A 25,659-nucleotide genomic window follows, 5' to 3' on the forward strand; every position below is an offset into this window, starting at 1 on the left:
GGTAATGTGTGCCAGATATGTTCAGTAAAAACTACAAAATGTTGCTGAGAGAAATTGAAGTACAACTGCATAAATGGAAAGCTGTATCCTATGTATACATTCAAAAGTGTAATTTCTCCCCAAATTGTTCTGTAGATTCAAAGCAATCCCAGTCAGAATCCCAGACGGCTTTTTCTTTTTTCTTTTTTTTTAATTGAAATTGACAGACTTGTTCTAAAATTCAAATGGAAGCAGAGTAGACCTGAAAAAGCCAAAGCAATTTTGGGAAGTAGAACAAAGTTTCAGGACTACCTCATTTTAAGGATTATTATAAAGCTACAGTAATCAAGACACTGTGGTATTGTTGTCAACTTAGACATACACATCAACGAAACACAATAAAGAGTCCAGAAGTAGAGCACACATGTATGTCATTAATTTTTGACAAAGGACCCAAGTCCATTCAATAGAGATGGGAGAGTCTTTTCACTCAGTGGTGTTAGAACAATGTGATATCCTTATCTCAAAGAAAAATAAATCATGACCCTCACCTCACAGTGTATGTAAAAATTTAACTAGTCCTCAATGTAAGAACTAAAATTACAAAACTTCTTAAAGAAAGCAGAAGAGAAAATCATAGCGCATTGAAGCTAAGCAATTATTGTTAAATAGGAGACAAGTAGCATGACTTACAAAAGAAACCAAAATGGATAGGTTGCACTTCCTCAAAATTACAACACTTGAAAAGACACTTCTAAGAAATTAAAAAGGAAAGTCCTATATTGGGAAAAATATTTTCAGAACATACATGTGGTAAAGAACTTGTATCTAAAATATATAAAGAGCCCTCACAACTCAGGAAGAAGAAGACAAAGAAGTCAGTAAAAAAGAAAATGGGCAAAAGATTGGAGCAGTTACTTCACAAAGGAAGATAAGATATGTAGGTATAAACTAACATACGAAAAAGTCCTCCACATCATAGTCATTAGGGCAATTCTAAAATACAAGCACAGTGAGTTACCACTACATACTCAGTAGAATGACTAAAAAAAATGTAAAACAATGACAATGCCATGTGTTGATGAGGCCATGAAGCAACTAGAACTCTCACATGTTACTGGTAAATATGCGAACTGGTACAACTAATTTGGAAAACAGTTTTGCAGATTCTCATGAAGTTAAACGTATACTTTTCATATGATGCAGCTTCCAAAAGAAATAAAAACATATGTCTTTACACAAAGACATGTACTCAATGTTTACAGCCTTATTCATAAGATCCCGAACTGTAGATATCAGCTGGCAAATGGAAGAGCAAACTGTGGAATATATGCAATGGAATGCTACTCAGCAAGAAAAAGAAATGGACTACTGATATATGGAGCAACCTGGAAAAGTGTCAGAATCCTTATGCTAAGTGAACGAAGCCAGATACCAAAGAGTACTTCCTATACGTGTTGCCCATGTACATGAAGTTCTAGAGTAGAAAAAACTATGTTGCCAGGGGTAGTGGATGAGACTGACGAGAAAGGAACAGAAAGGAACTTTTCAGACAATGGAAACGTTCTAAACTTTGTGATGGTGGTTTTATGACTATATATGCTTGTCAAAACACACTTAAATTTGGTGATTTTATTGTAAGTAAATTCCATTTCAAAGCTGACAAAAATTTGTGGGATGCAACTAAAGTGGTTCTTAGGGGAAATTTATAGCATTAAATGCTTGTATTCGGAAGGAAGAAACGTCTAAAAGCAATACCTAAAGTTTGTTCCACCTTTAATGACTTTGAAAAGGAAGAGTAAATTAAACCCAAAGCAAGTGGAAGGAAAGAGTAAAAGAAGTGCTAATGATGAAGTAGAAAACAAACCAACAGAGAAAATTTACAGATACAGAAATTGACCTTTTGAAAGAATGAACAAAATTGGTAAGCCCCTAGCCAGAACACTCAAAAAAAAGAGAACACAAATTAACCTTTTGAAAGAATGAACAAAATTGGTAAGCCCCTAGCCAGAACACTCAAAAAAAAGAGAACACAAATTATCATTGTCAGGAGTGAAAAGGAATTAAAGAAGGATTGACATTATAGATCCTACAGACATTAAAAGAACACTAAGAGAATACTATTAAAATTTTTATGAAAGTAAGAATTCTTTGGAAATCACAGCGTATGTAAAATTAAATAGAATATATGTATATATATAATTCTCTATTAAAAAACTGAAGTTGTTATCAAAATCTTCCTGCAAAGAAAACTGTAGGCCCAGATGGTTTTACTGGTGATTTCTTAAGAATATAAGGTATTGGAAAGAAAATTAGAAAGTGAAGAATAAAGAAAATTAGAGATAATCTAGCTTCCTCACGTTATGGGTAAGGCCCATCTGTAAGCTATATATGAAGCCCTTAAGTGACTTACCGGTGTCACCCAGTTAGTAATTGGCACTAATAGGGCTTAAACTCATTTTAGTGGTATTTTCACCATACCATGTCACCTGTAAAGATTTCATTATATAACTGGGCTTAGAGAGAACCAGTTACAGTATATAGAATTATAATGATCATTATATATATAGCTGTTCTTATTTTTGGCTGTGTACCATTCAAACCAATTTGTTGAAATCTCCCTGTGGGGAAGATAAAAACACCTGAACGTTTTCTTTGTTATTCTAATATTCACAAGCAAGAATCCATATCAGTCAGGAAAACAAATCCATACTAGTTGTTTCAATAGAATGGATTTAATATATGAAAATTTCTGATACAGGGTATTAGAGAGCTTGAGAGAGCAAAAGGGAACCCTGGAAGTATAAAGAGATGATAACTCTAGGACATGAGGAACAAAGGAAAGGAAGGAAGTGGTTGGGGTCATTAGAACCTACATGCTGGGAAGAGAGCCTTCCCCCTCCCCCAGTGCTGGGCCTTAGACCTCCGCAAAGGGCCACTGGCTGACTTTTGCTGGTAGTTCAGAGAGCAAAGAAGTAGCACCTCATCCCTTCCCAGCCAGAGAGTGGAGGGAAGATTAAGGAAAGGAGGAAGCTGGAAAAGGGATTCTCTAAATCTGTGTGTAAAGTCCTGGGGGCACTCCCACCTCTCCCTTCAAAGCAGCCCATGCACAGAACTAATTAGAATCAACACAGCAAAAGCTTCGAAAAATGAACAGTGGTGTAGAATACCAACCAGGTTTCAGGTATTAGCGCCTGGGTAACACCCAAGTTGGGCAGACCAGAAGAGCACTATCAAGTCTTTGAAGACTGAATTGTTACTCGATCCACAGCCCACAAAGGTGGGTCAGGGCATACATTCTGAACGTAAACTCCCTGATAAAATATGGAAACTTAAAAGGAACAGGGTCTCATAGTAATATTCAAAATGTTCAGGGTACAATTCAAAATTACTCATCATACCAGAATTGGGAAAATTGCAACTTTTGTGAGAAAAGACAGTCAACAGATGCCAACACCAAGATGATACAAATATTGGAATTATTTGACAAGGATTTTAAAACCACTATCATAAAAGATGATTTAATAAGCACTTATGAGCACTCTTGAAACAAATGGAAAAATAGAAAGTTGCAGCAAAGAAACAGATATAAAGAACAACCATATGGGAATTTCAAAACTGATAATTACAGAAACCAAAATTTAAAATTCACCGACGGGCTCAGTAGATGAATGAAGATAACAGGAAAAAATTAGTGAACTTGAGGATAAATCAGTAGGAATTACCCAATCTGAACAACAGAGGGAACATAGACTGAAAAAAAGAAATGAACAGAGAGCCTTAGGGACTTATGGGACAATCACAAAAGATACATTTGGGTCATCAGAGTCCCAGAAGGAGAAGAGAAAAGAAAGAATGTGGGGCAGAGGAAATATTTGAAGAAATAATGACTGAAAACTTCCAAAATTTGGCAAAGGACATTAAACTCACAGGTTCAAGAGCTGAAGAAGCCACAGACATCCAAAGAGTTGTATAAATTTACGTACGTTGTACAAACTGAATAAATTGTAGCAGAAATTCTTATGTCAAATAGTAATTGGAGAAGGAGAAAGAAATTGGTACACACACACACACACACACACACACACACACACAAGGAAAGGAGAAAATCTGCATAGCTACAGTGGTCTCTGTACCTATAATAGCTTGGTCGTGAGAGCATAGTTGATATTTATAACTTTCTCCTTACACCACCCATTCGATGTTCCCTCTGTTCTCAGCCAGCTCTCTAGCATATGAATTACACACCCAGTTTCTTTGATGACTCCAGCACTGTTCAGACTTCCTATTTCTTGTTGTGTTCATTTTTGATAAATTATGTTTTTCAGGAAATCTCTTCATTTCATTTGTATTGTAAAATGTATTGCTATAAAGCCGTCATGGGTCTTATCTTGTTTAAAGTCTAGAGATCTGGAATGATGTTTTCTTTTTCACTCCTGGTGTTGGTGGTTTTTGTTTTCTTTTTCTTGATCAGTGTTGTTACAGGTAGAGCAGGGTCATAATCTTTGCAAAGGGTCAGCTTTTGATTTTATTGATTTTTCTTTATTGTGTATTTGTTTTATCTTTAACTTTTCTTGATTAGTTTCTTTGTTTACTTTCATGAATTTAAGTTGCTGTTATTTTTCTAGTCTTTTGATAGCTTAGATCTCAGTATTTATTTTTATAATGTATGCATTTAAAGCTGTAAATTTCTTGGTAATTACTACTTTAGGTTTATTCCCAAGTCTTGATTTCATATTTCTATTATCCTTAAGTTTAAAATATTTTATTTCTATTGTAGAATCTTCTTTGACCCATAGTTATATAAAAGTATAGTGCTTACTTTTGCCAGTTTTTAAAGTTATCTTTTTCTTAATTGATTTCTCATTTGATTCTACTATGGTCATATACTACATATGGTTTCATTATTTTTGAAATTTACTGCGACTGGATGGTCCAATGAAAGGTCTATTTTGGTAAATGTTCTGTGTGCACCTAAAATAAGTTTACATTCTGTAGGGGCACCTGGGTGGCTCAGTTGGTTGAGCATCCGCCTTCGGCTCAGGTCTGATCTCACAGTTTGTGGGTTCGAGCCCTGCATCAGGCTCTGTGCTGACAGCTGAGAGCCTGGAGCCTGCCTCAGATTCTGTGTCTCCCTCTCTCTCTGCCCCTCTCCTGCTCTCATTCTGTCTCTCTTTCTCTCTCAAAAATAAATTCTAAAAAAACGTTAAAATTTTAAATGAGTTTATATTCTGTAGTTGTAGATGTAATGATCTTATGGGGCCAATTAGGTAAGATCAGTTATCTCGGTGCTTTTAATTTATTTTTTTGTTTTTATTTAAATTCCAGTTAGCACACAGTGTAGTATTATTTTCAGGTATACAGTATAGTCATTTCCCACTTCTATAAAACACCCGGCACTCCTTAATCGCCGTCACCTGTTCAGCCCATCCTTCCACCCACCTCCCCCCAGTAACCATCAGTTTATTCTCCACGGGGAAACTTTTTAATTTTAATATAATCATCCCTGTGCTTGTTCTTGTCTATAATAGGCATCTCCAATTCTTCTGTTATTTTTCTCCCAAAGCCTTTCTCATTTCTGTAGTAAATTCACTACCCTCGTTTAAATTGAAAAAAAAAAAAAAAGTTTAAATACAGTATTTAATATGTGAGAACCAAAGAGAAACCAGCAACAGACCTTTCTTACTGTGGCTCCAAAGAATTTTTTGAGAAATCTGGAGAGACAGAAGCATCTCCCCATTTGGGAATTTTTCAGAAAGAGGAAGCCAGCAGTCTTTCCAGCCTCTAGAGTGGTTTTACTAGTGCTGCCAGGAGACAGAAGAATAGACCAGATGACTTCCTGCAATCCCTTTGGGTGTAACGAATCTGAGGGATAAGAAGTACAGGCAAAGCAGTACGGTGTGGTTGCATGTGGAAAAGCGTCCAACTTCTGTGCCTTTATATAAAGTGACAAACCCCTTCCCTTCCCTGTGAAATGTGGAAAGCTCGCACGAGGGAGGATCCAGGGGAGTCCGAGGGGAGAATACGGCAGTTACCGGAAGGGGGAGCCCAGGCCTGCTGTGGGCGCGGTTCTGCCCACACCCCTTCTGAGGCCTAGCACCTACTCAGGCACAGAGTCCCAGCACGGTTTTCACAGACGTGAGGGCATTTTAAGGTAGCGCATCTGTCAGAGGGTTGGAACCATCGATGTGCAGAGACCGTTTTGGAGTGGCGGGCTCCAGGGCGTGCCTGAGGAACTAGGGCAGAGACCAAAGGGCAGCTCACAGGCTGCGTGCATCCCAAAGCGAGAGAGGGAAAGGTGGGGCTAGTGTAAGAGGTGAGAGAGAGTGGATCTAGAACCCTTTTCCAGAAGGCGGCTCACCAGAGCACAGCTAGGTCATGTTAGCCCTGTCTCCCGAGGCACGTAGACTGGCCGAGAGGGTGGGGATCACTGTGCACCCGGTGACCGTTCACAGCACCCCGGCTGGAAGGCTGTTTTAGAGAAACACAATGCCAGAACGTGAAGGGACCTTAGGGATCATCCTGTCACCTGATGCTTTGTTGCCGAGCAGACAGAGGTGCAGAGAGGGCGGTGACCTCTTCAAGATGTGCCATGGGCGTGGACTATCCCCCTGCAGGTGCAACACAGCAGGCCCTGGGCACGGAAGGCCAGGCCGTGTGCGAGAGCCCTCTTTCCTTCCAGTGGCAGTGATTTGAGCCCACAGACGTTTGGATTCGAGACCTAATACTGTGGATCATTATTTGTTTAATTGGAAGAAAACACAGGGGTCACTTGCCTGTTTATATGGGTCACACTCCCTGTTGGAGAGCAGAGGGTTTGGGAAATGTTACATTCCCTCTCCAGCCCTGAAATCAGGAGCTGAAGAATGCTCTTCTCTGGCCCTGCGTGTTTCTGACTTGTTTGACAAGCTCTAGTGAGCTACCAGATGTGGGAATTCTTTTCAGCCTGGGATAATTTATTTATCTGTTTATGTATTTTACCAGGAAAGTATCTATTGAGTCCTTGATACTCATTTGCAAGGAAACCCTGGGGGAGCAGTAGCAGCGTATAGTGTTACTTGAGTGTGATTTTTTCCCCCCCTAAGTCTGGCTGCTTTTATTCCAGACCTAAAGAGCTGGGAAATAAAATGCAACTTGTTCCTCCTCCCCTCCCCCGCCTTTAAGAGAGTTTCAAACATGTGGCAGAAAATGAGCCAGGCGGACTTGGCCGAATGTATGAACCCGTGAATTTATTTTTCCTTTCATACTTTGATCCTCATTTCCAACCATAAAAATTATTAGTAGCACTTAAGCGCTGAACGTTTTTCACCTGAGAGATGTGAAACGCTCTTGGCTAATAATACTGGTTATAAAGTCAGTACTTCATGTGCGGATGGGAATTGGCTTAGAGTGGCTGTGTGTTGCTAGGCGCACAAAAATGCTGATGCCTTCCTTTCACTGGCTGGGTATCCGTAGGTGGCAGAGGCTGGTTGAACCTCTTGGGTGCTAATGAATTTTGAGAATTTAGTTGTATTATTTTGTTCATAACTCCCTGGGGTAATGGCAAGTACATACTTTCAAAGAATCGTGGCAAGACAGCAAGATAGCTTAGAATGCTCCACTTTTTTTCTGGACGACATACAACCGTCTCTGAGTGGCTCTCCTGGTATAGGAAGAACCGAGAGGAAAGGCACCAAGGGGAGAGTGAGCTCGGTGTGTGTGGTCGGCGAGAAGCAGATTGACCTGAGGAGGGAGGAAGTTGTGCCTCGGTTAACAACGGAAGCTAGCTTGGTTACACAACGTAGGGCCAGCTGAAAAGCTTAAGAAGTGGTAAAAAGAAGGATTGTAGGTTTGTACGAGTGTCTGGTCCAAAGCAGTCAGATCACAGGATGAATGCGAAACAACAGACACTACAGACAGCGAAGGCCAGGTGGATAGAGGTGGGAAGTCTATAGACTTAATGTTCAAGTGGATTAAAGAACCAAAGCGAAGAAGACAGGCTTCCCCATAGCTCGCATTTAATTAGTGATGAGGGAGCTTGGCTAATTGAAGAATTCCAGAGTTGAGGCTCTGTATAACAGTTACATTTGAAACAGAATTTGTAGAATTTGGAGATACTTCTATATCCATCCAGGGAGAGCAGACAGATGGTGTAATCTGTGATCCTAAGTAAACTATCCCACTTTTTCTCTCCTTGCTAGAGGAGCTGAGAGGTGAAGACAGCCTATCATAGAGTAGCCTTCACGGTAACCTCTAGCAGATAATTTAAAGAGAGAGAGAGAGACTATCTCTGTCCTCTTCATTTCTCTCCAAGCTTTCTGCCAGTGAAAGTGCCACAGATACTGAGCCGGGGGAACAAATAAATGTAAAACAAGTGTTGGGCTGGGTCTAAAGATTGTTTCTCACAGACTTGTGGTTATGATCCTTCTGATAGGTTAACTGCTTTCCTCCCTAGATGTAAGCCAGAGCCCTAAATCTTACGACGTGCTCTGGTTTGTTGGGAATACAGGAGGCTGACTTCAGAAGAGTTTTCCTTGATGGCACATGGAACTCATCCTGCCGTGGGCTCTAGGGCAAGCTTACCCTTAGGGTTCATCTAGGGCACCAAGAAACTCAGTTCTTACACAGCCAAGACAGATAAAAAAGGGAACGTCCCTAAAGGAGGGCCCAAAATGCAAGGGATATCCTTGCAGTGGGTGGATAACCTAATTGCTGGAACCGTCTCAGCCTTCGGAAAGAACCGGTGCCGTAGATTTCCATTCTTTGACCTCTTGGCTGACTCAGATCCTTGAGCTTTCACAGCGTCTGACCTGGTGGGTGGCTGAGAGGTTCCAGTATTTCCTTCTCTTCTCTGAAGGATGGACTCTCCTCATGGCCGCCGGCACTGGGATTCACTGTGAGCTGGGCCCATTTCTGGCACGCACAAAGTCAAACCTTGCAAAAGCTGTTCTGGATTAGCATTTGTGCTGGGTCTGACACTAAAGCTTTACAGTGTAGCTAGAGCCTAAGTGGAGCTTTTTAGAATTATATGTTTCTTAGGACTCGTGGTGTGCCCTCCTCATCAATTACCTGGAGAAGTAGATGGCTGTAAGCTCTTTGGACCTTGTGCATTATGTCTGAGTGAGTGATAGTACATTTCCTGAGCCCGGCCGTAATATCAGTACAGTGGTGAATGTTGAAAAACACATCTGTCCCTCTTTCCTTACGTTGTTCACTTTCTTATGTACCCAAAGAGTGGGCATTATAGATAAAGACCGTTGTCTTCAGAAGAGGACTAGGCCAGATGGCTCATTTCGGTGACTGTCCCTGCCCAGAAGGTGTAGTCAGAGCCTCCCTCAGAGGGGACATGTGGAGGACTGTGGCTCTTTCATAGAGAGTTCTGTCCCTGGGGTGTCCCTCATTGCTGCGGGCTCCGTTTTCAGCCTGGAGGAGAGTCCCGAGGAATCTGTTAGGGTCTGTCCTATCTCCAGCTTGCACTGATTTACACCCGGGGCTCCCGGGAGCCGGGGAAGCCGTGCATGTGGGCCGCTGCTGCCGCTGGGGCTGCTGAAAGAGGACCCGAAGCCGCGGCCAGGAGCCCACGGAGGTGCTGAGAGGAGCTGCGGTGAAGTTTGACCTCTCAGAGCTCTTCTAAAGCGCCCAGTCCCCACTGGAGAATAAGTCAAACAAATATTAAGGGAAGGAAATCGAATATCTATGCTGAACACTGGAGTAAGATCTGAGCATTTTAAAAGAGTGCCCAGTTGGGAATTACAATAGAGTGACACTTTTTTCTTCCCCACTGAGCAAATTAAAATGACAAGCTCAGAATTTATTTACCTAGCCATTAATGAAACATCCTATCTTCCCTGTCCCAAAGAGGGGGAGTGTGCTTCCTGCTGGCACATCTTCCCACCGAGGTGTCTCCTCCTCACTGACTTCCCCCCCAGATAAGGCAGGTGAGTCGGTTTCAATGTTTTCCATAAGCGCTTATTTCTTGTGGGGCAGTGCTGGTGCTCTTCTGCCCTCTCCACCCCCGGGCCTGTGTGCTCCCCACCGAGCCTCCGCGTCTCTCCCGTCTGCGGCACCAGAGGGCCCACCTGGCTCTGTGGCTCCGTGCCTCAAAGAGCTAATGCTTATAATGTGGGATAGTTATTTTAAAGAGGTGTTGGTACACTTGATGGTTTAAAGAATGCATACTTTCCCTCCCCCCCATTCAAAAGGAGATATCTGCAATGATATTCCAACCTGAAAGGATCCATATGTTTGAGGGTTATTGTTCCAAAAGCTGCCTGTTGTCTCGTTGGGATTGATTACAGGCTTTGGCTTCTCCAGGAATTCAGAGCTTCAGAATTTGGCTTATGATTTGGGGATATGGGGAATTCGTCTTGCATGGGCTGCTTATCTGCCTTGATTTTGATAGAGTTGCTTCAGGGAGGTGTGTGGGCAGGCCTTGGCATAGGGCCAGGGGAAACGAAAGCCATAGCAGCATCCAGGCCATGAGCGTCCCCAGCATCTGGGGGGCTGGGCGGGCGGGGGGGGGGGGTGCAGCGTCTGTAGCTTTCCAAAGAAAATTCTGTGTTGTTCCCCAGTGTGAACCTGCGTCCTTCACTGCCAGTTATAAACTTGCTTGCAAAATCATGAATTGGAGACCGTGGTTGTTGATTGCTGCTGCATTAAACCTAGCAATTCCACGTTTTGGAAGAATAAAAAGAAAGCAAGCTTAAAGGATCAGAGTAGTCCCCTGACTTCAGAATGGTCGTGACTAGGAACAGTGAGTCTTTAGAAAGCAAGGTGAACTAGTCAGTGTAATGTTTACGGCTCCCCTCTTAGATCAGATTTATTTCTTGGTGCTTGCAAGTTGGTGCCTAGGGTTCGCATTAATCGTGATTGCTGTATGTTTGCTACTCTCTGTTGACGGGTTTAGATCAGGCATTGGCAACCTTAGTTCCTAGTTTCCCAACCAGCCTTTGAGTTGGACTGAAGATGTGAGGGTTGGGGCAGAGGTCCTGTTGACCCTCTGCTCCCTTCTTACAGCTAGGCCCCTAATTACACCCATGGCCTAGATCTCTGGGGCTAGATTGAAAAACTCCCCTAATTCAGAGTAGCCCATTCAGGCAGGATTGTGTCTGCCCTGTTTACTACTCCGTGCCTAGTGCTTAACACATAGTGGATGCTCAGTAAATATTTATTGACTGAATGAGTGAACTTAATGTGTTCGGACATTGAATTTTCTGTAACATACAGTTTCTGAGAGTAAAATTACTTGTTGTTCAAAGTTAAATGATCCCCTCTTCTGTATTCAGTGAGAGAATCCACGTAGAGGTTGTCTACTTGCTGGCCTGCTAATAAACACATAGCAAAGAGTAATTTTGTACTAATTACTTACCTGGTTGGGGGCAGTGGGAATCTCAACCCTCACTTTGTAGTTCTCTTAAAATGAAATCCATGAAGCCTTTTCCTTATTCCCTGGTCTCCCACCCGCAACCCAGAAGTAATCTTACCGTCCTCTTAACTCACTTTTGTGCTTTCTCCTGTGTCCTTGCTTTCTTTCATGTCTAGCTTTTTGTGCATATGTCACTAGCTTTTCTAAACGATTAGGCCCTTAATAATAAGATACATGCTTTATTTTTGTATACATTCTTCGTTTTTGTTGTTGTTGTTGTTGTTTTTTAATACTGCATTTTTTCCCTCTTAAGTCACGGACCTCTTCAGTTTTAACGTTTATTTATTTTTGAGACAGAGAGAGACAGAGCATGAACGGGGGAGGGGCAGAGAGAGAGGGAGACACAGAATTGGAAGCAGGCTCCAGGCTCTGAGCCATCAGCCCAGAGCCCGACGCGAGGCTCGAACTCACGGACCGCGAGATCGTGACCCGAGCCGAAGTCGGACGCTTAACCGACTGAGCCACCCAGGCGCCCCTGTATACATTCTTTGGATTGTAAGACAGTCCCTAAAAATTATGCTGAGTGAAAAAAGCCAATCCCAAAAGGTTGTATACTACGTGATTCCATTTATATAACCTTCTTGAAATTATAAAATCATAGAAATGGAGAACCCATTAGTGGTTGCCACTGATTGAGGGGGAGGGTGTCTATAAAAGATCAGGTGGAGAAAGCTCTGTATCTTAACTGTGTCAGTGTCAGTGTCAGTGTCATGTGATATCACACTGTAGTTTTGAGATGTTGCCATTGGGGGAAACTGGGTAAACAGTACACAGGCTCTTTGTTCATTATTTCTTACAACTGCTTTCGAATTTGCAATTATCTCAAAATATTTGATTAAAAAATAGTAGAGACTCAGTAAGTATCTGTGAATTGAATGTATAAATTAATTGACAAATAGGAATACTCATAACTCTCTATCCCCAAACTTTATGATTTTAGCTTGCTGCTAGATTGCCTTTCTAGAACTTGATGTTAGGATTAATATTCTTAACAGTAGATGGAATGAGTCTGAATTTTTAAAAAAATGCTGTTGAGGACATCCTTTGTTTTGATAGTTTGGACTTTAAAAAGAATTTTTTTTTAAATGTTTTATTTATTATTGAGAGACAAAGAGCGCAAGCGGGGGAGGGACAGAGAGAGAGGGAGACACAGAATTTGAAGTAGGCTCCAGGCTCTGCGTTGTCAGCAAAGAGCCCGGTGTAGGGCTCGAACCCACAGACCATGCGATCATGACCTGAGCCAAAGTCGGATGCTTAACCGGAGCCACCCAGGCGCCCTGACAGTTTGGACTTTATTTTAGTTTTTGCCTTTTATTGTAAGGAAATGCATTTTTTGGAAATGCATGGGATATAAATAAATAAATAATTTGAAAGAGTCCCTCAGCTGCTTGATTCCCCACCAGGACATTATGGGGTTTAAGCAGACGTATAAGGAGGGCATCATGCTGAATTAATTCATGCATAATCAGTTTGGAACCACACTGATGCTTCAGCCAGGATTACGGAGTTTATGGTCAGTGCCACTTCTTCCCTTTGCACGGTGAGACGAGGACAAAGTATTGGCCAGCTTTGTAGTAGTGTCCCCGATTGCTAGGCGATGGAAGTCACCAGGGCAGTGACCTGAAGTAAGGAGAGTTCCCCCTTACTGGACAGAGCTCGTATCTTTGGTCCCCCGTCTTTTAAATTGAGCCTCACCAAAATCAACTGGAAATTCTGAAGCCTCAATAATAGTTATTCATAAAAACTAAAGTTTCCGTTTTCCACTCGATTTAAAGGATTTAAAGAGAGTAGCCATTTGACTTATCACTTTTCTTCTTTTAACTTTATTAAACAATCCCATGGGACCAGACGTAGAAATAGTATCCCCCGTCCCCCCCACCCCGAGCTGAGGTCATGGAAATAAAAACGATTTCATGTTTAGTGTGTCCTGAGGAGTGTGAGATTGGAAAACCCACGACCCAGTCCTGACCCATCCCTTACCCCTCCCGTCCCCTCAAACTCACGTCTTTCCTTCTCTTTGTTATTCTCTCTTGGGAGATCCGTTGCCTCGTGAAAGATAGTAGTGGAGTTTAATCTTTCATTCAGCTGCTTTTCGCTTCTATTTCCTTCTCTGTCCTGAGCCTCACCGATCACCAGGATCCAGCAGACCCACGGATGTCACCTGTGGGGTCTCACTAGTTTGCTGCACGGCTGACAGGACTTCCTTCTCTTAATGGTGTGAGCATGTGGCTTTCTTTGCTAAATGCGAACCACATTCATGAAGAGCCTTCAGCTTTTAGAAGACGAATGCCAGGGCGGAGCACAGGGTTTTGTGGGTGTCCCCACCTCCTCTCCCTACCCGTTCTACCCTCAGCTTGGTCAGTACGCGTGCGTGACTCTTCCCGTGTCTGCACTAGCACTTGTGTAGAACACCGGTCCCGAATGCCATTCCAGACAGCACCACCTGACTTCTTTGTTTCCCAAGTGGGGCGCTGAGTGTGGGGAGATGAGGCGCTTTTCCGCCTCGGAAGAGTGGGAAATCCTGCGACTTCACGAACAGATGCCCAGGCTGGGAGTTAGGCTCCAGCTTCGGCTCGAACTGACAACGTAACGTTGGGATGGGCCTCTTCTTCTCCAGCTGTTTTCTCATCTGTACGGCGAGGGAGCCGCACAGAATGAGCTCTGCCTTCCACATGGTCTCCAGCTGCGGATCTCTGAAGTGGCCTGGGCAGGGGCCAGTAGCTCGGACTGCCAAAGCGTGAGTCTTCTCCTTACCATCCACAGAAGACCCCTGGTTGTGCCATCGGGTGAGATGGTACAGATCAGGATGAGGAGAATGTTTCAAAGCCAGCTCCTCCAGCAGGGTCTTAATTGTGGTTACCGTTGCGGGATTTAATGGTACACTCTCTCAACTCTGGCCAACCCCAGCCTGTCTCTTTGCCTTCGTCACTGCCCCGAGTCCAAAGAGAGAACTCGAAAGGAACAGGAGAGCATGTCTCCCAGCACCAAGGCGCTGACCTTCAGCCAGACTGGGGCAAGTAGAATGGCTGCCCAAATCCCAGAAGCCTCCCCATGATCCTGGCTTTGCTGCTTGGCTTATTTTAAGCAAACCCTGGCCTCGGATTGGAAAGGTCTCTCAGGCAGACTGAAGTGATCCAACAGGTAAATCTTAATACTTAACACAGCATGTACATGTATTTGTCAAAACCAACCAGCATCAGGGAACTCCAGGTGACAGCTTAGGGCTCCCTCACTCTAGATGTCTAGCGTTGGCATTTAACTGCATCCCGGGTGTGGATGGAGGCTCTTTGGCTTTTTGGCAAAAAGAGAAAACTACCAACGAAAACTACCAACCACCGGTGTGACTAAAACGCATGAGCTGAGGAGCGCCTGGTGGTCAGTCGGTTAAGCGTCCGACTTCGGCTCAGGTCGTGATCTCACAGTTTGCGACTTTGAGCCCCACGTCGGGCTCTGTGCACACAGCTTGGAGCCTGGAGCCTGCTTCGGATTCTGTGTCTCCCTCTCTCTCTGCCCCTCCCCTGCCCACGCTCTTTTTCTTTCAAACATAAATAAACATTTAAAAAAATTAAAAAAAAGCATGAGCTGAAAATGAAGCCAATCAACTCAAGCCCCAGTCTACTTCTTTTCAGGAAATTCCAAATATAAAAGGTGAGCTTTGTTCCTGGAGGGCTGAGAGTGAACCCGATAACTGGCCCTTCTGTGGAAACTAGCCAGGAATTGGCATGCAGCCAGCTAGCCCTCTCCCATCTGGGCAGCATGCAGGACAGGCCCGAGGGAAGAAGGGCCACTAATCCAAAGATGTTCGAAAGTCAGGATCCCGGCAGCTCTGCCTCCGCTGACCCAGGCGTGTGACCACGGGGTTTGGGCTGGTTCCTGGGGTTCTGTTCCACTCTGATGGTTAGGGATGGACACAACCCAGGGGCCGTGTACAAGGACAGAAGTGAAACCCCAGCCCGGTTTGATGTGCCTTGGATCCATATTTCCCGCATTTCCCTTACTGCTTCTTCGTCTGTCTGGGCTCCTGACTCCTGATACATGTGGTATCCCTCTCACCCAGTAGCAATATCCCTGTGGAACTGTGTCTTTGAACTGTGATGACTATAGCAGCCCCTTCAGAGAGTTGCTTTTCTCCTAAAGCTGACCCGTGATTTCATAATTGCATAGCCCAGATGGGTACCACCTGTTGTTACACCTTCCCCCTGCTCCCCCCGGTCTGTTTCCTGAATCTGTGGTTAGCACACACCCTGGGTTTAAAATGCACTCTCCAAGTTAGCTTGGAATATAGTGCATTAGCTAGCCTCTTTTCAGGAACATTTGTTGGGTACCCATATGTGAACGGTACTTTAAACCAAAGTTAAATAATGCGGGCCGTGTACTTTAGAGACTTACAACTCGCAACTGATCACAGCTGGGTTAGTTTCCTTGGGAGTATGTCAGTGAGGAAGAAGATAGAAGATTTTAGCCCTGAAAGGACATTAGAGGTCATTTAATCCAGCCCCTCTTTTGCAGATGGCAAAACGAAAGCAGGACAACCTGAGGAGTTTGCTTGCACAACTCCTCAGTGGCGGGGCGAGGCCTGGATCTGCTTTAGCCAGATCCTCTTGGTGCACTTTCTGTAGCAGGTGATCTAGGCTGCCTCCTGTGCCTTTGAAACAAAGGTGGATGGTCTTAGTTTGATCAGCTGGCATTGGGAAGCCACAGAAGACCTCAGGAAGTTGGAGGGAGGGAGGAAGGGAGAGAGGAAGAGGGAGAGAGAGGGGAGATAGATAACTCTGAAAACAGCTCAGTGAGCATAGCTGGGAGTTCAGAGAAGAACACATTTCCATAAGCCAGGTAAGGGGTGGTCAGGACCAAGTTTGTAAACCTTTGAGTGGAAGCAAACAGCATGGTATTACCTTGTTTAAACAGTGATGTGGAATTGGCTCCTAAATGTAAGGATTCTGTGTCTCCCTCTCTCTCTGCCCCTCCCTCCCTCTCTCTACCCCCCACCTCTCTCTTAACTCTCTCACTCTCTCTCAAAAATAAACATTAAAAAAATTAGATGAGGACAGTCTATACAGAGGACTTCAGCAGTGCAGGCAAACCATCGAGTAATGGCTTAGTGACCTGAGCAGAGCTGTGGAAGCACTGTTACTAGAACTCCAGGGATATCATGTGAAGTTTCAGATGCCCGCACTGCAATATATAAAGGCATCTGTTAGTAATGACAAAAGGCTGACCCCGGAGCATTTCCCTGAGGTAAAAAGAAAAAAGCCGAATTAGAGTGGGAGGTGGGTAGCCATGAGGAGAGGGGGTGGAATTAGAGTTCTCGCTCTTCTGGCTGGGAAGATGCTTTACTGTCTACATAATCGACTTCGTACTACACTGGGGCTTGATCAGAGAGGGCCCATCCTGCTCGGCCCCACTCCGTTTTGATCCCGTAGTCAGCTGCAGAGTTATAGATGAAGTGACAAGGATGGTCTCTTGATTGTATCCAGCTGCCTGGAGTAAGTCAAGGGCAGAGAGGCCCCGCCTGAGGAACAGCGCTCACCAACGGCTCCAAAGGAATCTGAAGTTCAGGACACCTCTGATGCTCTTAGAACAGCGTAGTTCAGCCTTCTGTGACCCAGTGTCACCGAATTAAGTCCCTGTGGAGGGAAGTCTGATAAGTGGCTTCAGCCAACAGGAAGAAGACTGAAATCCTGACGGCGTTTGACCCTAAAACTGAGCCAGTGTTGTTATGGTTGCTGCCAATGGGGGCTTGCAGAGAAGGACCCGTGGGAAAGCGCAGGGATTGCAAAGCTTTGTTGACTCAAAGTAGATGCGGGGAAGACGCAGCTTGCATCCGGCAGGGGTGTTCCCCACCCCTGGTGTTTAGTTTACTTACTTGTGCCTGGAGCCCTTTCAGAAGCTCTTTCATTCCGCTGAGGTGACTGCGGCAGCGGCGTGACTTGAACAGGCAGGTGTCCGGTGTTGGCAGAAGGAAACTGGCGGTGCGTTTCATGGAGGGTGCTCGGGCCCACAGACCAAACAGCAGTTATGGCTCACATACTATGTTGTTGCTCTGCGCTCTATAAAACTGTAAGAGTATCATATTATTTTAATCTGCTGAAACACAAGCCCCAGAGTAGGAACACAGCAGCAGCCTTACACATCCGAGGAAATGTTTGACACGACTTCGTTTGTCTGCAGCTATTCTGACGATGGCTGTGGCTGATTAACTCTGTTGGTTACAACATGGTGTTAATGAGGCCAAGGTTGTGGGTTTGAGAGGTTTCACACAAAGGAAACCCCAGGCCACGCTCAAGACCCAGGTCAGAGAGCCCATAAAAGCACGTGGATGATCACAGGAGGACTGGGTGAGACAGTGTAATGACTCAGCGAATATCCCTTATCCGCTTCTGGAGAAGCCGTTTAAAACATGTGCTTTGGTGATGGTGAATTATTACTGTGATCCTCACACGCAAGGGATATCCCAGTATTACTCGTGGTAGCTGTCGAGCGGTACCGTTGCAGACTTTCTGAATAAAGGAGGACACTGGCTGTGATCTGCAGTGCCTTCTTGTATTCTCAGCTTTTTCGCCTGCGAGAGCCTCCGTGTCCGTACGTTCAGAAAGTGCGCGTGGAACGCTGCCATGCGCGGGTGCTGTTCTTTGTGCTTGAGAAACCACAGGGAAGAAGACTAAACCTCTGTCCTCATGGAGGTAAACAATAAGGAAACAATAAATAACCAAAGCAATTTCAGAAAATGAAAGTTTGGTGAAGGAAAGGATGGGGTGAGGGGATGTGATGGAGAATGGCCGGGTGGGAGAGGTGTTCACCTTGGCTAGGAAAGTGTGAAAGGGCCTCTTAAAAGTAGGCGACGTTTAAGCAGAGACCTCACTGATGAGCAAGAACCAGCTTTTTGAAGAGCTGGGACAATATCCCCGTCAGAAGAAAAAGACACAGAGGTTATGATTAAAGACCAGAAAGGCCACTGAAATGTGGAAGAACATGGTAGAAGAGGTTGGAGAGTGGGGTGCACCCTTCAGAATATGCTAAGGAATTTGGCTGTTATTCTGGTCATGGGAACCCATTCTTTGTTTTGTTTCAGAGCTATAGCATTTCTTAAAGATTTTGGGGGTGTTGTGTTGAAGTGTGTCCCTCTAAGAAAGATATGTTGAAATCTTAACCCTTAGTAACCTTATTTGGAAATAGGATCTTCTCGGGTAATAAAGTTAAAATGAGGTCATTGGGGTGGGCTCTAATCCAGTTGGACTGGTATCCCTATAAAAAGGAAAATTTTGGGCCCAGAGACACACACACAGAGGGAGGAAGGCCATACGAAGACAGAGGTTAGGAGGGATGCACCTACAAGCCTAGAAAGACCCAAGATGGACAGCCAAATGAAGCTGAACAGCAAGGAAGCATCCTTCCCCTATAGGTGTCAGAAGGGAGCGTGGCCCTGCCAGCACCTTGACTTCAGACTTCTAGATTTCTGTTGCTTTAAGCCGCCTGGTGTGGTGAGTCTGTTCCACTAGCCCTAGCAAACTACAGAAGGGGCCGGGGGCGCTGGCCCACTGGCTGTGCCTCTGGGCAAGCAATGACACATCCTCCCTGGACTCAGTGACACCTAGGCATTGAGGAAGCCTCTGCTTGCTGCAGCATGTGACCATATGACATATATATGCGGGGACATATATGATGAAGATAATATTAAGATGTATATATGTGTATATATATATGTGTGTGTATATATGTATATACATATACATATGTGTATATGTATATATATACATATGTATATATGTATATATGTATATATATGTGTATGTGTATATATACATACACATATATGTATACACACACACACACACACACACACACACACAATGGGATACAGCCTGTTGGCTGAGTTACCCTGTATAGAATACAGATTTTTCTCAACTTGCCATAGGGTTACCTGATAAGCCCATTGTGAGTTGAAAATGCATTTAATAAACCTGATTTACCAAACATCCCAGCTTAGCCTATTCTACCCTAAAAGGTGCTCAGAACACTTACATTAGCCTACAGTTGGGCACAATCATCTAACACAGAGCCTATAAAGTTGAGCACCTTGTGTAATTTATTGAATACTGTACTGAAAGCAAAAAACAGAATAGTTGCCTGGGTACAGGATGGCTCTAGATGTATAGATTGTGGACCCCGTGGTCGCATGGTGACTGGAAGCTGCAGCTTGCTGCCACTGCCCAGCCTCATGAGAAAGGATCGTACTGCAGATTGCTAGCCCAGGACAAGATCCAAATGCAAAAAATTCGAAATACGGTTTCTACTGAATGCGTATTGCTTTTGCACCATTGTAAATGTCAAAAAACCGTAAGTTGAACTATCCTAAGTTAGGGACCATCTGTACTCTAATATTCTTTTAGGAATAGTCCTCTTAGAGATACTCTATAAATAATGGTCCGGAAGGGTGAGAGTGGAAGCAAGGAGATGAGTTAGAGCCCTGTTAACAACAGTCTAGGTGAGAGAGGATGGTGGTTTGGGCTGGAGAGAGGGGTGGGAGAATTGGCAAGAGGTGGTCAGAAGTAGAGCCAGCAGGACTTGCTGATGGATGGGGTGTGGGGAAGCAGGAAAGGGAGGAATAAAGGCTGTCTCGTAGCTTTTGGGCTGGGGCAGTCAGGTAGCCGATTTATTGAGATGAGAAGATTGAGAGAACGGCTTATCTGGGGATATGGAATCAAGAGTTACGTGTTGGCCATGTTAAGTTTGAGATGCCTGTTTATCCAGTGGAAGATATTAAGTAAGTAGTTGGTTATCTCTGGAACATTCTGGGCCAAACAAATTTAGAGGTCAGTAGATTATAGAAGGTATTTAAAGGGATGAAAACTAGTTGAAATTAGAGAGTTTAAAGAATAGGGCACAGGACTGGACGCTCAGGAGCCTTAGAGGCCTGGTAAAGGATGAGGAATCATGGTGCTGAGACGTGGCAGCATGAACAGCTGGTAAATTGTCAATACTCCTTAACGATACACACTTCCTCTTTTTTAAAGGTTAAACTAACTTACACAGAAATACACGGGGAAAGATCATTGGAGGTACCCCACCCCCAGTATACCAAATTTTGTTTCACAAAACCGTATCTAAGAACCTTTCCAAATGTGGAATTCAAGTTTTTGTTTTCAGTGTGTTACATTACAGAATCAGGCACATTCTCTACACGTGAGGCTTCTAAAAGGCCATAGGAATGGCTGTGTGCTCCAGAGAAATAGTTTTGTTTTGTTTTGTTTTTTAAGAAACAGAGACTTTCTAAGGTTTCACAATTGCCAAATTTAATATAAACTAGGACAGTTGAGTTGCACGGTTCCATTTATTCTTCATGTGTGCATTCATTAAAAATGGAACCTATTTCCATAATCATTTGTTAAGGGATTACCTACCTTAGCCCAATTCAGTAAGCTATTTTTTTTTTTAACTTTTTTTACTTATTTTTGAGACAGAGAGAGACAGAACATGAGCAGGGGAGGGGCAGAGAGAGAGGGAGACACAGAATCTGAAGCAGACTCCAGGCTCTGAGCTGTCAGCACAGAGCCTGATGGCAGGGCTCGAACTCACAGACTGTGAGATCATGACCTGAGCTGAAGTCGGACGCTCAACCGACTGAGCCACCCAGGCACCCCTCAGTAAGCTATTTTCAAGCAACCGCAGGAAGATTTGGAGGAAATTAGAATCCGCATCTGTCTTTGAGTATTGACGGAATAACTAGCACCTGTTTAATTGAACATCTTCAGGGGCGCATTCTGATCTGAGCTGGTGAAGAGTTCAACCTGGCGAGTCTGCATACCATGTGTATAACTTAGCACTGTGCTCCGTCGTCGTCTGAACTGGGAATTGATCGTTGATGTATTTCTTGCCTTAGGTGTGGCGGGAATTTCCTGACCGGTTGGTGGGTTACCCAGGTCGTCTGCATCTCTGGGACCATGAGATGAATAAGTGGAAGTATGAGTCGGAGTGGACCAATGAGGTATCCATGGTGCTCACGGGGGCAGCGTTTTATCACAAGGTAAGAGGGGGGCAGCAGGCGGGGGCAGGTGGGTCTGAGGTGACCCAACTGAGCGCGTGCTGTTTGTTCTGTTTGGCCCAGTTGAATTTCTGCTGAGTTTAGGAAAAATGTTCTAGTCAGAGGGCTTACGAAGGCCATGTCGTGTCGTGTGTCAACTACACTAGTTAAGGAAGAAAGGCCATGTTGTGTGATTTTTTTTAGTTATATTTCTTATTATACAGATAACGCATATACTGCTATTAGCAAATATGGAAAATTCAGAACAAATGTTATCATAGAAGAAAAGTCACTCGTAGTCCCATCACTTAGAGACAATCATTGTTACCGTATAGATGTTTTTTGCGGTTTGCCTTTTATTTATTTACTTATTCACGTACGCAGACTGTTGTAAATATTCTCATTAGCCTGATTTTTGCATGTATTATGAGTTTTTTTAACATTAACATTTCTTCGTAACATAACTGCTAATATGCTGTTGTATTAATATTCCATAAATCATGTGTAACTATTTTTCTATCACTAGATGTTTAGATTGTCTCTAATTTTTTATTTGCTATTTTATGTATTTATTTATGTTACTTTTTTTTGTTGAGAAAGAGAGAGTATATGAGTGGGAGAGAGGAGCAGAGGCAGAGAGAGAATCTTAAGCAGGATCCACGCTCAGTGTCGGTCCCACGACCCCCAGCATCACGACCTGAGCCGAAATCAAGAGTTGAGCGCTCACCTGATTGAGCTATCCAGGCACCCTTTGTGTTTTTTGCTTTTGGTTTTTTTGTTTTGGTTTGTTTTGCTATTTTAGATAAGCTTAATATCTAATGCTTAAATAGTGATCAGTATCCATTTTCATAATTGTGCTTGTGATAGATTTCTAGAAGTAGAATTACATCAAAGGGAATGAACATTTTGGGGAGGTTTTGATGTACATATTTGTCTGTTGTTTTGAGCATTGTTTGCGCCAATTTGCACACCCAGCAAAATACAGAACTGTCTTACTATTACCCCTCCTTGCATGAAATATGTAAAAAGAGAAAAATCAAACTGAGCTGTTTTGATAAGTGAAGACGGATCTTACTATTTTCACTCTGATTTGATTATTGTGGTTGAAATTCCTTTTGTGTCTTTTGTGTTTCCTCTCTTCTGAGAATTGTCACCTCATGTGTTTGACTTTTTTTACTAGGGAGAGGTTGAAGAGTGCGTATTGGACTTTAGAATATTCGGTTTGATGGTTGAGTGCCCCTGGGAGTGTATAGTTTAATTGAACTCTAACAACTTGTCTGTTGTCAGCAGTAGCACAAGGTACTGATGTCAGGAGGACATCTGTGTGTCTGTCCACCCCAGTGTAGTTAAGTTAACGAGCTGTATTGTAGTGATTGCTTGTTGGTATCTTGGCACTGCTGTGTATTTTTCAGGGCTCTGAGTTTAGAAATGGGTTTTTGTTCTTAGCAATAAATAAATAAATGTTTATAATTCTTGGAGTTTATGGTAGTACAGTGTGTGCACTTTTTTCTCCATGAACGTCCACACTATTTCATACGTGTAAGTGATGGAAGTAGCAGAATTGCCTCATATGTATTTTACTTTAAAAAACACATACTGGGGTGCCACGTGGCTCAGTCGGTTAAGCGTCAGACTCTTGATGTCAGCTCAGGTCATGATCTCATAGTTTGTGAATTTGAGCCCTGCATCAGGCTCTGTGCTGACAGTGTGGAGTCTGCTTGGAATTCTGTCTCTCTCTCTCTCTCTCTCTCTCTCTGTCTCTCTCACTCCCTCCCTCTCCTTCCTTCCCTCCCGTTTCCTTTCCCCCCCCCACTTACTCTCTGTATCTTTCTCAAAAATAAATAAAAATAAACTTTAAAAAAAATAAAAAGCACATACCTTTGCAGTGTCAGTCCACCATTAATTTATGTCTGTCTCTATTTTCAATCTGCGGGGAGAATGTAGCAAAGAGGATTGAGCATTGTGACTCAAGGAAAAGAATTTGGTAGCGATCCATATACAGTGTGTCTCTGAATGATATTTTACTTACTAAATACATGGAACATGAGTCTGAAGCATCTGCATTCAAGGGCTTCACGCTCTACCTACGCTGCTTATAATAGGTGATTTTTATTTTTTATGTTATTTATTTATTTGGGGTTTTGAGACAGAGAGAGCGCACACAAGTGGGGGAGAGAGGGAGAGGATCTTTTTTTTTTTATAAGTTTATTTTTGAGAGGGAGAACACAAGCGAGGGAGGGGCAGAGAGAGAGAGGGAGAGAAGGAATCCCAAGTAGGGTCCACACTGTTAGCACAGAGTCCATTGCCGGGCTTGAATTCACAACTGTGAGATCATGACCTGAGCTGAAGTCGGACACTTAACCGACTGAGCCACCCAGGCGACCCAGAAGAGAGAGAATCTTAAGCAGGCTCCACCCTCAGCTTGGAGCCTGACGTGATGCTTCATCCCAGGACCCTGGGATCATGACCTGAGCCGAAATCAAGAATCGGATGCTTCACCGGCTGAGTCATCTAGGTGCCCCAACAATAGGTGAATTTTAAAAGAATGACAGTATTAAAGATACTTGATCACCTGACCAAAAGCATTCTAATACTTTTTACAGCCTTGTGATTAATCCTATGAGAGAAAGCTTGTCTCTGCAATATGATTAAGTGACTCTTTGTCTTAACCATCAACCGTTAAGTGGCCCCATCAACCGTGGCCCACTGCCATTTGCGTCTTTCTTCTTTTTGTCTTACCTGACAGTATTTTAATTACCTGTATACCTACAAAATGCCTGGGGATATCAAGAACTGGGTGGATGCTCATATGAACTGTGAAGACATTGCCATGAACTTCCTGGTAGCTAACGTCACGGGAAAAGCTGTCATCAAGGTAGGAGGCATGCTGGTCCAGCTCTGCTGCTAACTTTGTGATCTTGGGCAAGTCTTTGTTTCTCTGAGCCTGAGAAGTTCTCATAAGTATAAATGAAGTGTTGGATTGGATGACTTTAAGCTCTCTTTTATTTTTAAGATGCAGTCACATTGTAACGCTGAAGCTAGGCTTTGATAATTTAAACATATTTTCTTTTTTTAAAATACAGTTTCTTTAGTTACAGTTTTTAATCTCCAGTATGAGAGATAAAGGCTGTAATGGTCAATCTACAAATCATGTTTTTAAAAAACTTTATTCTCAAAGCTGATAGGGAATCTAGATCTGTTAATTAAAGAATGCAACTTACATCTTTCTTAAAGTAGCTGATTTTTATTTTTTATAGACATAGAGAAGATAGTACACTTTGTACAATGATAACTGTAGTTTTTCTAAACATTTTAAAATATCAGTTACCAGTTTTTAAAAGTATCTTTCCCATAACATATTAAAAGCTAAGAGTAAAAAAATAAATAAAAGCTGAGAGTACACAAGGATCACATGGGGATTTCTGTATCTGTAATGGATGTCTGTTTCTGAAATGTAGATTTTGCTCAAACCCAGATCCCCAGATACGAAGAGAGAGTTTCCTTATTTTTATGAGTGGAATCATCCTGACCTTCTTTCCTTCCGAATTCGGATTCCATATAAAAATGGGCTGTGCTTCAAGGACAGATTCCTATAATGGAGTCTTGCCGTACTGGAAGTACATTGGAAGCGTGCTATGGCCCCCACTGATTGTTCATGCTGTTAATTGAGGGGAGAAGTCAGATTAAACCAAAGTGACTAAAAAAAAGGAAGAGTCCCTGTCTGTAATCTGCAAACTTGACCCAGTCCTCCCCCTGCCCTCTAACTTAGTCAACAGCTCACTGCAAGAAAAAGTCCAATATGTAAATCACAAACTTAGTTTTAAAGGAACCCCTCTTATCTCCAGATGTGCTTCAAGAGGTTTTAGCTGTGCCGGCTCCCTCTGGACAGTCGTTCTGGCATCTGTGTGCTTCTTAGCCTGGCCTTAGTTATCTAGCATTCTCCCCCTGCCCAACCTCTCTCTGCTCTTTCTTTAGCTTCACTGGGTTTGGATAACAGTCTCCCTGGGTTTGCTAAGAAAATCATTAGGAGTTTAAGGTTCGGGAGAGCAGGAGGGAGAGTCAGGGAAAAGAATTCAGAGGGCGAGAGACCATGGGATTTTTTTCCTGATTGAAGGGAATTGCAAAAGAAGCTGGCACCTTCAGGAGCATGGTGCTGCTCAAAGCATTTGCCATTAGCTGGAAGAAGGAAAAAGAGTGCCTGTTGGAACCGAGGTTACGGTGAAAGTTATGGGAAGCTGTATTTCATCGCCCTTAT

At 43.4% G+C, this 25,659-nt stretch overlaps 1 protein-coding gene across 1 annotated transcript in view; it reads left to right on the forward strand.

The window, feature by feature from the left end:
- EXT2 (exostosin glycosyltransferase 2) overlaps window positions 1-25,659 on the forward strand; it is a 147,355-nt gene that overhangs the window by 114,202 nt on the left and 7,494 nt on the right. Inside the window, exons 11-12 of the mRNA XM_047070230.1 lie at window positions 21,264-21,407; window positions 24,151-24,279. Of these exons, the coding sequence (XP_046926186.1) occupies window positions 21,264-21,407; window positions 24,151-24,279 (273 nt within the window). The remainder of the gene's footprint in view (window positions 1-21,263; window positions 21,408-24,150; window positions 24,280-25,659) is intronic.

The sequence above is a fragment of the Lynx rufus genome, unplaced genomic scaffold, assembly GCF_022079265.1.
Source record: "Lynx rufus isolate CCGP_SWC_20201006 ecotype Redwood Valley unplaced genomic scaffold, mLynRuf1.p SCAF_9, whole genome shotgun sequence".
NCBI lineage: Eukaryota > Metazoa > Chordata > Mammalia > Carnivora > Felidae > Lynx > Lynx rufus.